Source organism: Nannospalax galili, unplaced genomic scaffold, assembly GCF_000622305.1.
Source record: "Nannospalax galili isolate Female #2095 unplaced genomic scaffold, S.galili_v1.0 scaffold309, whole genome shotgun sequence".
Classification (NCBI taxonomy): Eukaryota; Metazoa; Chordata; class Mammalia; order Rodentia; family Spalacidae; genus Nannospalax; species Nannospalax galili.
Genome location: NW_008359589.1, coordinates 553,199 through 567,022, shown reverse-complemented (window position 1 = coordinate 567,022; position 13,824 = coordinate 553,199). Strand labels below are relative to the sequence as shown.

Genomic DNA, 13,824 nt, shown 5'->3' with positions numbered 1-13,824 from the left:
GAGTTTGAGACCAGCCTGGTCTACATAGTGAGTTCCAGGACAGCTGGGGACTACAGGGAGACCCGCTTAACCTTGCTTTAAAAAAAAAAAAAAAAAGGAAAAGAAAGATTGAGCTTCTTCTGTTCCACTCCCAGATGCCACTTGTTTATACGCAGTGCAGAAGGCAGGGTAGGGTGTTTGTTTCTATTCTTTGTGCAGGTGTAAAACAGTTAAGGCTTAGGATGTTTTGACAAATGCAAACTTCCTTTGCTTAGTGTCTGACAGGTTTTATTTATAACCCTTTCACCTAGATTGGGGGATGGTATCTATGATACCTTCATGATGATAGATGAAACCAACTGCTCACCCTGTCCAAAAACACTCTGCAATCCTTCTGAAGCTCCTCAACCCAGAAGACTGAATGTAAGTAAAGGAAGTAACTCTTGGTTATAATTGTGTTGGGAAGGAGGAAGTGCTCCATGTTCAAGGTGCAGTTATGTATCTCTGGCAACACAGACTCTCTTAGTTTCCTTTTGGTTTCTCCTGACTTGGGAAAAAACAGTTTCTGTGGTTTGAGTTCAGCTTTTCAGAAGTTTTGATTTGATACTTTTTTCTTCTAGTTTCTACTGGGATGGATATGGCACTAGGGAAAGATGCTGTTTTTATTTAGGTAATGTTTATTTTTACAGAGGATGATGTATACTGAGTATTATAAATGCTCCTTTTAACAAAAACAACAGAAAAAACCCTCAGAATTTATAGACCAGCTCAATTTTCCACTTATCAGTATATCAAAGTCCTGGCTTATCAGTATGTGAAAGAACTGTCTTATAACTCATAAATTAAACTTAATACAGCTTAACCATACTCCAGGGGAAAGACAAGCCAAGGCTATTTAGGGGACGCAAACTCTATAGGCCTTAAGAAAAAATAATAGAGAATATGACAAGCGGGAAAGGTAGGTAGGGTGATAGATCTGAGAGGAAGGGGATGGTTCTCATATGATCAAAATACATTCTATGAAATTTTCAAAGAATCAGTAAAAATAGAGCTTGGTTTCTGCTACGTTTAATCATCTTAGCTCTGCAGACGCCTGGCTTTTGTCACTTTGTCTGCATTGCATCAGTGTGTGCAGAGTCTGCCTGTGACTTGTAAACTTACTACGCACGTCATCACGATCCTGAATAGCTAAACTGACTGTTGTCATTTTCTCTTTCACATTTCTCTTTAAATTGAGAATTTTTCCTTTTTTATTTTATTTTGTAATTTACTTTTTAGGGAGTAGGTTGGAGAACAGGGTCTCACTATGTAGCCCTGGCTGACCTGGAACTCACTGTGTAGGCTGGCTTTGAACTCACAGAGATCCACTTACCCTGTCTTCTGAGTGCTGGGATTAAAGATGTGCCCCACAACACTGGGCAGGAATTTTACTTTTTAAAAAGTTACATTTATTTATTTCTGCATGTGTGCGTATGTGTGGATGTGTATGTTCCATAGAGTGCTTGTGGCGGTCAGAGGACAACTTGGAGTTGGTTCTTTCCTTCCATCATGTGGGTCCTGGGGAATGAACTCAGGTCTTTAGCCTTAATGGCAAGTGCCTTTACCCACTGAGCCTCTTGTCAGCCCTGGAATTGTTTCTATACGGAAAAAATTACTTGTAGTTTTTATAGTCTTTCCTAAGTTTTCATGTTTCATGGTTTTGCTATTAAAAAAAAAAACCTTTTTACTGCTTTCAAGGCCAATAATATTACAAAGCATGATCTAAAAATATTTGGAAATCTGGTCACACTGCTTTTAATTTATTCTGGCATGCGGGGCTCCTTCCTTGTGAGTTAAGAACTCCAGTAATGTCTCTGTGGGACCATCAGATTTCTCAGTCAGCACACAACTCTCAATGGGAAACTTTCTGTAACTGATCTGCTATGTTAGCATCTGACTTTAAGCTCATTTAACTTTAACTCAGAGTTGGTCCTTTCTTAACTCCTCATTTGTCACTCAGATTGTATTTCAGGGCCAAAATTAATATCTTACTCCATTTGTTCAGGGTAGTGACAGTTTTGGGGAAGCACAAAATTTCAGACTCTAATCAATGATGTCATTGCAAACGTCCCCCCCTTCTTTGGATTTCCATGTGTACACGCACACATTTTTGGATGCGTGTGGGTATGTGTGCATTTGCATGTGGAGACCAGAGGTTGGTGTCTGTAATTATCTTCCATTTTTCACCATCTTCACTGAGGCAGAGTCTCACATCAAGAACTCATGGAAATGGTGGTGTTGCTGGCCAGCTTGCTCTGGGGATCTCCTGTCTTTGCTTTCGGAGACTGGAATTACAGGCAGGCCACCACATCCACCTGGCATTTACATGGATTCTGAGGATCTGAACTTGGGTCCTCACACAAGTACTTCAACCTGAGCCATCTCTCCAGTCCCTGCCAGTGCAAACTTGGCTGGAAAAAAAAATGGCTTTGACCTCTTGGGAGCACCTAACAGTTTATAAAGCTGTGACCTACAATGCCATCCTTAGTCCTTGTTGGTCTTTGCACAGCATTTTCTACTCTTATTGCTTGTTCAAGGTGCTTGCATATTCTTGTTCTAAACTGTAAATTATCCGCCAACAAGCTTTTATTGGGTCAAGTTCTGTGTTGCAGGGATTTGGGGTAAGGAGCTGGGTGAAGCGTAGGGTTTTTTTGTTTGTGTTTTATTTTGGCAGTGCTGGGGATTGAACCCAGGGCCTCATACAAGCTAGGTAAATATTCTACCAACTGAGCTTCATCCTTGGCCCCCAAAGGTAGGTTTTTATATTTGGATGAGGTTATTCCTTATGAATTTCTCAGGATTTTTTGGACTCAATACATTTTATTTGAAATATACCATGCCCTCCAAATTGTGCATATGAAATATTCTTGGGATTTAAAACAGGGTTACTCTGGCAGGTCTGTTTCTTGTATATAATTACATGGTTAACAAAATACTTGGTTGAGTCCATTGTGTGCATACTTGATTATCATGATTATAACCCTAGACTGTTTCATAACTATTAGTATTTTATATGTGAATATTATAGATTGAGAAAATAGAAGGAAAGTTATTATAGTACAGAAGATTTTGTGTATAATTGATTTGGATCAGGATTTAAGTTATTTACAAGAAAAGGAAGAATAAGGAAAGAACCCCTCCCTATGTGGAAAAATCTTTCCTGCAATTTTCTGGGTTTGTTGGAGATTTGAACTCTGATATAGCGAACTATACCTGAAGTGTATTTTCTGTCCTAGAAGCCACACTCAGGAAGGGCATACAGTGTATCCCAGAGAATGTGGACAGGCTGGTGAGAAAGCCTGTGAAGTTCCTGAGGGCAAAGCAGGACTTAATTTGTAAGCAGTGTGAGTAAGGCTCGCTCTAAGGAAAAACTGGGAGTCAGGAGTCCATTGGCATCCTTAGTTTTATTACAATTCTGTGGAAATTAGACTTCAGTTAAATATTTGTTCTTATTAATGTGTGGTGCCTAAGATCCTCTCTTTATCACAAACAGAAGTGAAGACCTTCAGAGCCAGCACAGCCTTCCATTAGGCAGAGAAATTCCCAGGGACAGACAGACCTGGACCAACAGATACCTTTGCTACCAACTTGTCATTGATGACTGCAATTCCTAGAGAGACATTCCTTTGAGTTAAGGCAGTGATTTCCTGTTAAAGTTCAAATATTCAAGACTGGAGAGCTGGCTCAGCAGCTAAGAGCACTGGCTACTCTTGCAGAGGACCTGGATTCAAATCCCAGCACCCACATGGTAGCTAACAACAGTCTGTAACTCTAGTTCCAGGGGATCTGATGACCTCTTTTGACCTCTGTGGGCATTGCATGACACAGGTACACTTACACATATGCAGGCAATAACCTCATACACATAAAATAAAATAATAAAATATTGTAAAGTTCAAATATTTCTGGAACGGTAACACTAAATTGAATAGGAAGTAGAAAGCAGGGGTAAAGAGGATTAGGTGTTTCTGTGCAAAGGCCTATGGCGGGGTCCTTCTTTGGGCAGAAAGCATAGATCTTCAGTAGAGGGGGCCTGTAGATGTGGTGGAAGCCACCATAGAAAGGGGAGAGAACTCAGCGGGGTAAAGGGAGGGATGGTGTGGGGGGATTTAGTTGTCATGGACCGATGCTTAGTTTTGGCACAGTGGCACATGCTTTTAATCCCAGCACTTGAGAGGCAGAGACAAGCAGATCTCTGTGAGTTCAAGGCTAGCCTAGTCTACATAATAAGTTCCAGGCCAGCTGGGGCCATAGGGAGATCTCAAAAACTAAAACCAGCCAAACAAAAAAGAATGCTTGTTTTGATTTGTTTGGTACAGGTGCCAAGTATTGAACAGTAAGTGTGGTGACTGTGGGTGGATGAATGAATGGAACTCAACTTCTGATTTTTCATGTCTATAGATAACTATAGTTATTTAACTTAATTATTGGTAAGAAAAATGCATTGCATTTATTTTAACAAGGTATTGTGTCTTTGCCTACAGGCCTATTTATTTCGCTAATGAGAATTCTTTGATTGGTGTTAGAGAAACACCAGTCTGGTCTCTTTGCAGCTAAATGAGAAACTGTTGCTGTAGTTGAACTGATGGCTTTACATATGTTTAAGATGTGTAGTATCCCTCATTGCTGTAACTACCAATATTTAAATTGATTAAATGACATAAAAGGAACAGGCAGGAATTAAGTACTGCTTTTATAACTAGGTCAGGGGCTATCTGAGATATGACAATACTTAGTTTTTAAAATTCTTTTTATTATGTTTTCATTTTTCACTTATTTTGGTAATATATAAATATAATTTGGTTTTCTGATGTTATATTAAAATTCTATTTATTTTGGTTTTACTACTTCCCAACTTATATTTTGAAGGATTATAACTAGAGGCTAGAGCTCCTCTAGAATTATACCAGCTACTGGTGGCCCTCTGACATTGTCTAAGATAGCATCCATTGGGAAAAATAGTCCTTCTAAATATCCTAGGCTTTAAAAAAATTTTTTATTGAATTTTTGTGTATTTCATGCAGAACATTTTAATCACTTTTATACACCTTTCCTCATTGGCCTCCTCCTATAGCCACCACCCCCAGTGGAATTCATACACTGTCATTTGTGTTAAGGCCTATCATGTCAAGTTAGTGTCCTCAGACATCCCTCAGTACAAGTTCATCCACTGAGGTCTAGTCGGCATATCTTGAGTCCCTGCCTTTAAGAAGATCAGTCCTTCCTCACCCAGCAGTAATCATCTGCTGATAATTCTTTTGACTAAGATTGGGGCCTGCTTCCCATTTCCACAGTTCTGAGCTGGGTTTTTGTTTGCTTGAGATTGCATGGGTCTTGTTCATGCTAACACTGTTGCTGTAGGTTTGTTCATATGAGAAGGGTCCCAGGAACCTGTGGAACTCTGTTTCCATATGGTCATGCATCTCCTCCCTGGCTCTTACAGTCTTTCCACCCCCTCTTCCACAGTGGTCCCTGAGTTCCGTTTTAATATAGGAGTCCTGTTCAAGGACCCGTGCTCTGTAGACTCCTATTCTCTACTTTTTGGCCATTTGTGACCTTTTGTGTTCTTGGCCCTCTGTTGCATGAGGGAGCTTCATTGATAAGAATTGAAAGATGCGTTAGTGTTCTCTTCATCCCTTGTTCTATGTTCTGTGACTAGGTTTACATACCACATGAGTTTCCTCTCATTGAGTAGATTTTAAGATCAATTATGTAGCTATTGATTATCCCCAAGATAAAAGTGCCACAACTGCACCCATGTTGTTTACTGTGCCAGTCATTGATGTGGTTATTAGACCTTGAAGCTGGTGTAACTTTTTTTTTTAAAGGAAAAGTATTCAACATTTTGTCTTTATAGCCTTTTTTCTTTCTTTTTTTTTTTTAGTCTAGGGCCTCCCTATAGCCCCAGCTGTCCTGGAACTCACTATGTAGACCAGGCTGGCCTTAAACTCACAGAGATCCGCCTGCCTCTGCCTCCCGAGTGCTGGGAATAAAGGCGTGCACCACCACGCCTGGCCCTATAGCTTTTTTTTTTTAAACATCATTTTTTTCCTTTGTTTTATTTAAAAAAAAATTGTATGTATTTGAGATGTACACTACGATGTTTTGATATATGTAGTGAAATGACTATATTGTCAAGACAGGCAGCCTATCAGCATCTTACAGGTTGCCCTTTTATACTAATACTAATTTTTTAGGTGTTTGGTTATTTTTGTATTTCATTCCCTTTATCTTATTTCAGAGAATTCCGTTTCCATTCACAGACTCCTATTTCAGTTCAGAGGAATAAATGGAACTTTTTTCTGTGGGTTATTGCCCCTCAGAACCTGAGAACTGAGTAAAGGTGGTCCCTTATCACCAGGCTCTTACCCTAAGGCTCTTGAATTCTTTGTTATTTATCAGATACCTGAGGAACTGGGCCAGATGATCTCAAGTTTCTCTGGCTAAGATTTGTGATTTAATGAAGACTGCAGGGATGTGAGGGCCTGGGAGTCCAGGTGGCCTTTGCTGGTTCCAGGCCATATTTAGCATTCAGCTCTCCTGTACACACCAAAACCCTGGTGGTAAGTCATAGTAATAGGAGGAGCCCTGGGCTGAGAGACAGAGAACCTAGGTTCAAATCCTGTCTCTGACACTCACTAGTACAAAATTGTTTGCAGAACACTTTAATATGTGCTATTTTGAGCATATGGTGATGCATGCAGGAGGTTAAGGCTGATGGATCACAGCAAGTTCAAGACTACCCTAGGCTACATAGTAAATTCAAGGCCAGCCTGGGCTACATAGTGAGACCCTGTTTCAGATATCTCCCCTTCCCAGTGCACTATTTTGATCCTGCTATGGTGGTCTTAAGGTTTAGGAAGATAAAACAGGTGTAGTGGTGCACACCTTTAATCCTAGCACTTGGGAGGCAGAGGCAGGTGAATCTCTGAGTTTGAGGCCAGCTTGGTCAACATAAGCCAGCCAGGGTTACATAGTGAGACTCTGTCTTAAAAAAAATTGGGGGGAAGATAATTGAAACAAGTAGTAGACAATGTACAACAATATCTATTATGGCAAATTATGTGGCATAGACTGGAAAAACTACTGTTAAAATAGGAAATTAGGTGACTTTCGAGATGGTAAAGTCACTTGCTACCAAGTCTGATGATCTGAGTTCAACTCCTGGGATCCACATGCACATGGTGGAAGGAGAGACCTGGCTTCTGCAAATTATCCTCTAAGAAACAACACATGCATGTTGGGGCACACACTGCGCCCCTCCCCAAGAATAGGTATAATAAAAATATGAGACTAATTAGTATGATAATAGAAGAGAGAAGACTAAAACTGGATCTTGAAGATGTAACATGTTGAATGGATTGGGCAAAGGCTAAAGGATTCTCAGTTCAAAGACCTACGAGAAGGAACATAGCATGTGGAAGGGGTGGTAAGACGGTTACCTTGTCTTGAACAAAGCTGGGCATGTGTTGGGATTGGTGTGGTTGTAGTATTGAGGGAATCCAAGGATTAGTGTAGTACAAGTCTTGAGAGACTCTTTCTTATTTCTGTTTTGGGGATCCCTTCTCCTTCTCCCTCCCTGTCTCTGTCTCTTTTGTATATGCTTGTATGTGGAGAGAGAGAGAGAGAGAGAGAGAGAGAGAGAGAGCGCTTGTTAGCCACAGGAGAATGTCAGGTGTCCTGAACCTGGAGCTATGGTGGTGGCCAGGAAGGCTCAGTAAACCACCCCCAACCCTGCCCAAGCACTGGGGTTATAGACACATGAGCAGCTTTTAATGTGGCCACTGGGATCTGAACTCAGGTCCTCATGCTTGAACTGCAAGCACTCTTACCCACTAAGCATCTCCCCAGATCTCTATTTGGGTCTTTAAACTTTAAAATAAATGTGACTGACCTGTTTTGATGTTGTTCAGCTAAAGGGAGAGTCTTTTCATCCTTCTAGCATCTCTAGTGACTTTAACACTGTACATTTCTCTTTCATAGATTATCACTGAGCAATTAACACGAGATCATACTCAGCACTTTGTGAATGGAGGTGAGATGAAGGTAGAGCAGCTGTTTCAAGAATTTGGTAGCAGAAGATCCAATACTCTTCAGTCAAATGGCATCGACAGCTCTGAAAAATCTTCTGTTTCACAGGGGACAAGTTCAGAAAGCCTGAATACAGTGAAATCCAGCAGTTCCTCCAAACTCCCTAAAGTGGTGCCTCTGACTCCCGAGCAAGCTCTGAAGCAGTATAAACATCACCTCACTGCTTATGAGAAGCTGGAGATCATCAGCTACCCAGAAATCTACTTTGTGGGTCCAAATGCCAAAAAACGACAAGGAGTTATTGGTGGTCCCAATAATGGGGGATACGATGATGCAGATGGGGCTTATATTCATGTACCTCGAGACCATCTGGCTTACCGTTATGAGGTGTTAAAAATTATTGGCAAGGGGAGTTTTGGACAGGTGGCCCGTGTCTATGATCACAAACTTCGACGGTATGTGGCCCTAAAAATGGTACGCAATGAGAAACGCTTTCATCGTCAAGCAGCTGAGGAAATCAGGATTTTGGAACATCTTAAAAAACAGGATAAAACTGGTAGCATGAATGTTATCCACATGCTAGAAAGTTTCACTTTCCGGAACCATGTGTGCATGGCCTTTGAATTGCTAAGTATAGACCTGTATGAACTCATTAAAAAAAATAAGTTTCAGGGTTTTAGCGTCCAGTTGGTTCGCAAGTTTGCTCAGTCCATCTTGCAATCCTTGGATGCTCTTCACAAAAATAAGATCATTCACTGCGACTTGAAGCCAGAAAACATTCTCCTGAAGCACCATGGGCGCAGTGCAACCAAGGTCATTGACTTTGGGTCCAGCTGCTTTGAGTATCAGAAGCTCTATACATACATCCAGTCTCGTTTCTACAGAGCTCCAGAAATCATCTTAGGGTGCCGCTACAGCACACCTATTGACATATGGAGTTTTGGTTGCATCCTTGCAGAGCTTTTAACAGGACAGCCTCTGTTCCCTGGAGAGGATGAAGGAGACCAATTGGCCTGCATGATAGAGCTGCTAGGGATGCCACCACCAAAACTTTTGGAGCAATCCAAACGTGCCAAGTATTTTATTAACTCCAAGGGCTTACCTCGCTACTGCTCTGTGACAACTCAGGCAGATGGAAGGGTTATACTTGTGGGGGGCTGCTCACGCAGGGGTAAAAAGCGGGGTCCCCCAGGAAGCAAAGGCTGGGGGACAGCACTGAAAGGGTGTGATGACTATTTGTTCATAGAGTTTCTGAAAAGATGTCTTCAGTGGGACCCCTCTGCCCGCCTCACCCCAGCTCAAGCATTAAGACACCCTTGGATTAGCAAATCTGTACCCAGACCTCTCACCATGGACAAGGTGTCAGGAAAATGGGTAGTTAATCCTACAAATACTTTCCAAGGACTGGGTTCCAAGCTGCCTCCAGTTGTTGGAATAGCCAGTAAGCTTAAAGCTAACCTAATGTCTGAAACCAGTGGTAGTATACCTTTGTGCAGTGTATTGCCAAAGCTGATTAGCTAATGGATCACTCAGCAATGCATATGTATGTATTTTTAATTACCTTGCAAACATGCAAATGGAAAAAATTCAAGCCCATTCATTGATGGATATGTTTTTGTTAGGCTAAACTTTTTTTTAACAAGGCGGAACATTTTTATATGAATATAAAAGAACTCTTCAAGTGCTAATTATCTAACCAGCTTGTATTGGCCATCTGGAGTATACATTAAATGACTTTTTATAGGTCAGTGCATCTTTGTTATTATTGTCAGAGGTACTTGAAAACTATATATTACTCTATTGGTTTAAGTCTTTTTCTTTCAGGATAGAAGATATTCTAAAAATATATGCTGACTATTCCTCACATGTCATCTTCCTCAGCATCGATTCTGGAAGGATAGTTTGGGATGTGGTAGTCTTGGATGAGAAGCAGAGCTAAAACTTTTGCCACAGCGGGCCATTCTGTGGGCTGAAAAAACAACAGAATATGGGGTTGCGAAGCATCTCAAAGCTGTTTTTCATCTGGACAGTGTCACTGCTTTTCAGTTCTTAATTCTCTGATGCATTCATGGTGTTTTATGGTATTGTCTTTATTTTGCCTCATTTATTTCCTGGGTACTCAAAGTGATTTACAGGTACCATCACTTTACCAAATAACCCTGAAGGTATTGCTGTGGTTTGGGTAAGTCTTTCCCAAAGGCCAATGTGTTAAATATTTGTTCCCTAGCCCTTGACATGGGAATTGATGGAATCTTTAAGAGGTGGGCCCTGATGTTAAGTGTTAGTTCATTGGAGCATGCTCTTAAAGAGGACTATGGGACCTCTCTTCCTCTTTTTTTTTTTTCGGTCTTTTTGAGACAGGGTCTCCCTGTAGCCCCAGCTGTCTTGGAACTCACTATGTAGACCAGGCTGGCCTTGAACTCACAGAGATCTGCCTGCCTTTGCCTCCCAAGTGCTGGGACTACAGGCATGTGCCACCACACCCGGCTTCTTCCTCTTTTAACTCTTGGCCTGATGGTTCCTTCACTTGATAGTGAATGGCTTTGCTCTGCCATGTACACCACTGTGATGTGATACCTCAGGCTTAAAACAACAGGGCCAGTCAATGGACTGGAATCTCTGAATTGAGCACCACAACAGATCTTTTCCATGTATGTTCATTTATCTCAGGTATTTGTTACAGTGATGGAAAGCTAGCACAGATACTGATTTTGCAGCCCACTCATATGCATACATTCTTCCTCTGCCATCTCAAAAGATTACTTTTTGTCTTAAATGACCCAGAGTGTACAAAGTAGAATCAGCATGAAAACTGCAGTTCCTGACTCCTTGGTCATCTGTGCCAGCCTACCTGTTGCATTATCCTGTACTTTAAGAAATGATCACTGTCAGGTAAGCTTGCTGCAGTTTAAATGCTCTTAATGCACCAACCACACTTTCACTTTAAACTTGCAGCACTTCCCAGGACTCTGAGTGTGCTCTATTTGTAAGAGACTATTTGAAACTGGTGATAAGATATTTCACTGCTTGTGTTCCCTTCAGCAACCTTTCTTTCTCTAAGATTTAAAGCTGAACAGTGAAAGTTGGCAGTGTGAGCAACTGTTAGCCAGATGTCTTACTGGAAGGATGGAGAAGGGGCAAGAACCACGCAACTCACTGCTGCTGATTCTTATTTTTGCTTTTCCTGTCTTGTCTTCTGTTTTCCTCTGGAACAGACATGTACCCAAATTCTGTCCTGAGCATTGCTCTTCAGAATAAAGTGTAAGATCGGAAGTGAGCTTCTTTCTTTGGGTGCCACAGTGATGAGAAGAGAAGAGGAAGCCCTAGGCTTTTTACTTAAGGAATTTTGGCCTTATCCAAAAGCATTTGTGACTGCCAAAGCCCAGGTGTGGAAAGTGAGGCTAAACACCTCTCCCATCTAGCACAAGGGCCACAGGCAAGCAGACTCAGGCTGTGCCACTTCCAAAGGAGAAAATCTTGGTACTTTTGGTACCAAGATCATTCAAACTTAATTTTGTATAATCTTGTTCAAAGAAGGAAATACACAGTTGCTTTAGAATGCTGTAACTGACTGGATTTTTTCACTGCTGGAGAAATTAGATCTTTCCTGTTATCTAGACAGCAGATGTTGAGCTGGTTCTGCCTGTTATCAGTGTGGAAAATGTGTTCTCCTGAGCAGACAGTTGCAAGGTCACTTCCCCAAGCGACACACTGGGTCTTGATGTTTGTTTTCATGAGCTGTCTTGGTCAGCCAGCACTGAGTCTGAAGTCTGGAGACAGAGAGAGGCTAGCCTGCACTCTTTCTGTGAGTGGGCTGTGAGGTCACTGAAATTGAGCTGGGTGAAAGGTTATAGACCACCATGCTTTATACAAGCTATAGAAAGTTCTAGAGAGGGGAATGGGTACATCTCTGTCTAAACTTGGCTACTCAGAAAGTGCTGCAGAGCAGAGTCATTGGCATTGGCTGGCCTGCCTTCTGCAGTGACTCAGGGTGGGGACAGTATGCTTGTTTTCAAACATAGTACTGGCTATTACTAATGAATTTGAGGAGATTTGATGGTGGCTTTCAAATTCAGGAGCAAGTTGTGTTTTTAGAGCCTGTTACCTTCTGTCTCCCTTTTAGCACCAAGACCTCTGCCCAGCCACAACAGTTGGCTGCAGTGATGAAGGCTGTCTTAAATTACTGGATTGTTCTCTGGCAATTTTTGTACCATCCATTTTAGTTCAACAGATCAAATTAGTTGCCTTACTAATTTCTAAATTGAATTGAAAATAATTCAATTTCCATATTGTTATCAACATAGTGAAAGTTCAGTAAGAATTGTTTTATTTCATTTCTAAGATAACATTTTTTTCTTTCAGCATGGGAAGTTAGCTAACTCACCTAATGCTCGATCATCATATTAGACTGTTGTACCTATATTCTCACATCATGTGCAGTCATGATTTCTCCTTAGCATGCATGTGAGCTACAGACTACAGGCATGTTTTCATGAAGCTCTGAATTAACTGACTGTGTATAGACCATGCTCATTCATCTTATTCCAATATGTAACTAAGCCTGGGCTCACCTTATAATCTGACCTGTATACTCTGATGTCTTCTCTTGGGTAAGATGAGGGTTACATGAGGTTACTTCCTTCTGGCCCATTGGCAGTCACAGCTAGCTTGGTAATAATGTAAAGGAAAATACAGCCATAACCTACTTATGGTGGAAGGATTCTACATCTGATAGGGGTGAGAACAGAGGAAATTCGCTCAGGACTGTATTAGTGTACTTTATTCCTAGGTATAGAAGGGCCTTTGGGGGCAGATGGTTAACTGGCTAATGTTACATTTTAGTTTGATGATATTTAATCTGTTAAGACAGGGTTGGTTATGTAGCCATAAACCAAATATTACTTTCAACTAGGAAATAGTTTCGAACTGTAGCCAGTTGGTCATGTTGAAATACTTTTCTGTTTTGCTTAGTTTCCAATTAGGTATAATTAAAGTTCAATGTTGAATTTTAGATAGCAGTTGATAAGTAGTTCTAAGGTTTCCTGACAAAATACTCCCACTGCTTTAGAGAATCTTGGGAAACTCTTTGTTTTTAATTCTTTCTTTTGCATCTGTTATCTAATGCCATTAACACAAAAGGTAGGAAGGTAACAGGGTATGCTTTTTTCCCTCTGGGAATTAAAGCTAAGTATATATCCTTTCAAGCAGGTAGAAGGCCCTGTCATGTCTTCCTTCAGCTTCTCAGCCTCACCAGAGATGAACAGTATGCAGTGTGCTAACCTCCTGTATAAGAGCAAGGGCAGACAGCCAAGAAAGGGATACCTGCGTCTGTATAGCGGCACAGTGAGAAAGTGCCAAGGATTAGCAAATCCAGGAAGAGTTGTACTCTACTGGGAATCTGCCTCCTGCTTTTCAAAAGCTTTTTCAGTTTCCTTATTTCAGCTCATCCTTCTTGACAATGTTATACTGCCTGGAGTCCAGGAACTTAAAAATACTTTACTTCTGAACCTGAACCGAGGCACCCCTTTCCGGTTCTCTTGAATTGTGTCTACTAGTTTCAATGAGCAAAATTTCTTCTCAAGTGTCATCGCGAACTCATTCATGTAAGGCTTCAAAGCTCTGTAGTCCCAGGGATTCATATCCCCCGAAATAAACCAGAGGTACAAATAGAGTGTCTAGACTTTGAAGGAGATGGTCTACTTCTTAATATAGCTCATTCACTGCTACACTCTAGTCCCTGTGGTGAGCAGAGACTTCACTTCCTCTACCACCATA

The 13,824-nt window shown here is 41.1% G+C and overlaps 1 protein-coding gene across 1 annotated transcript; it reads left to right on the top strand.

Moving 5' to 3' along the window:
- Nucleotides 1-294: 294 nt before the first annotated feature.
- Dyrk3 (dual specificity tyrosine phosphorylation regulated kinase 3) lies at nt 295-9,802 on the top strand. Its single transcript, XM_008823286.1, has 2 exons — nt 295-402; nt 8,002-9,802. Exons 1-2 carry the CDS (start codon nt 319-321, stop codon nt 9,568-9,570), a joined length of 1,653 nt encoding a protein of 550 aa, XP_008821508.1. The 5' UTR covers nt 295-318; the 3' UTR covers nt 9,571-9,802.
- The last annotated feature ends 4,022 nt before the right edge of the window (nt 9,803-13,824 follow it).

Coding starts and splice junctions, on each gene's coding strand:
- Dyrk3 (XM_008823286.1), top strand. CDS start 319: ATGATGATAGATGAAACCAACTGCTCACCCTGTCCAAAAACACTCTGC. Junction 403..8,001: donor CTCAACCCAGAAGACTGAAT/GTAAGTAAAGGA, acceptor TCTCTTTCATAG/ATTATCACTGAGCAATTAAC.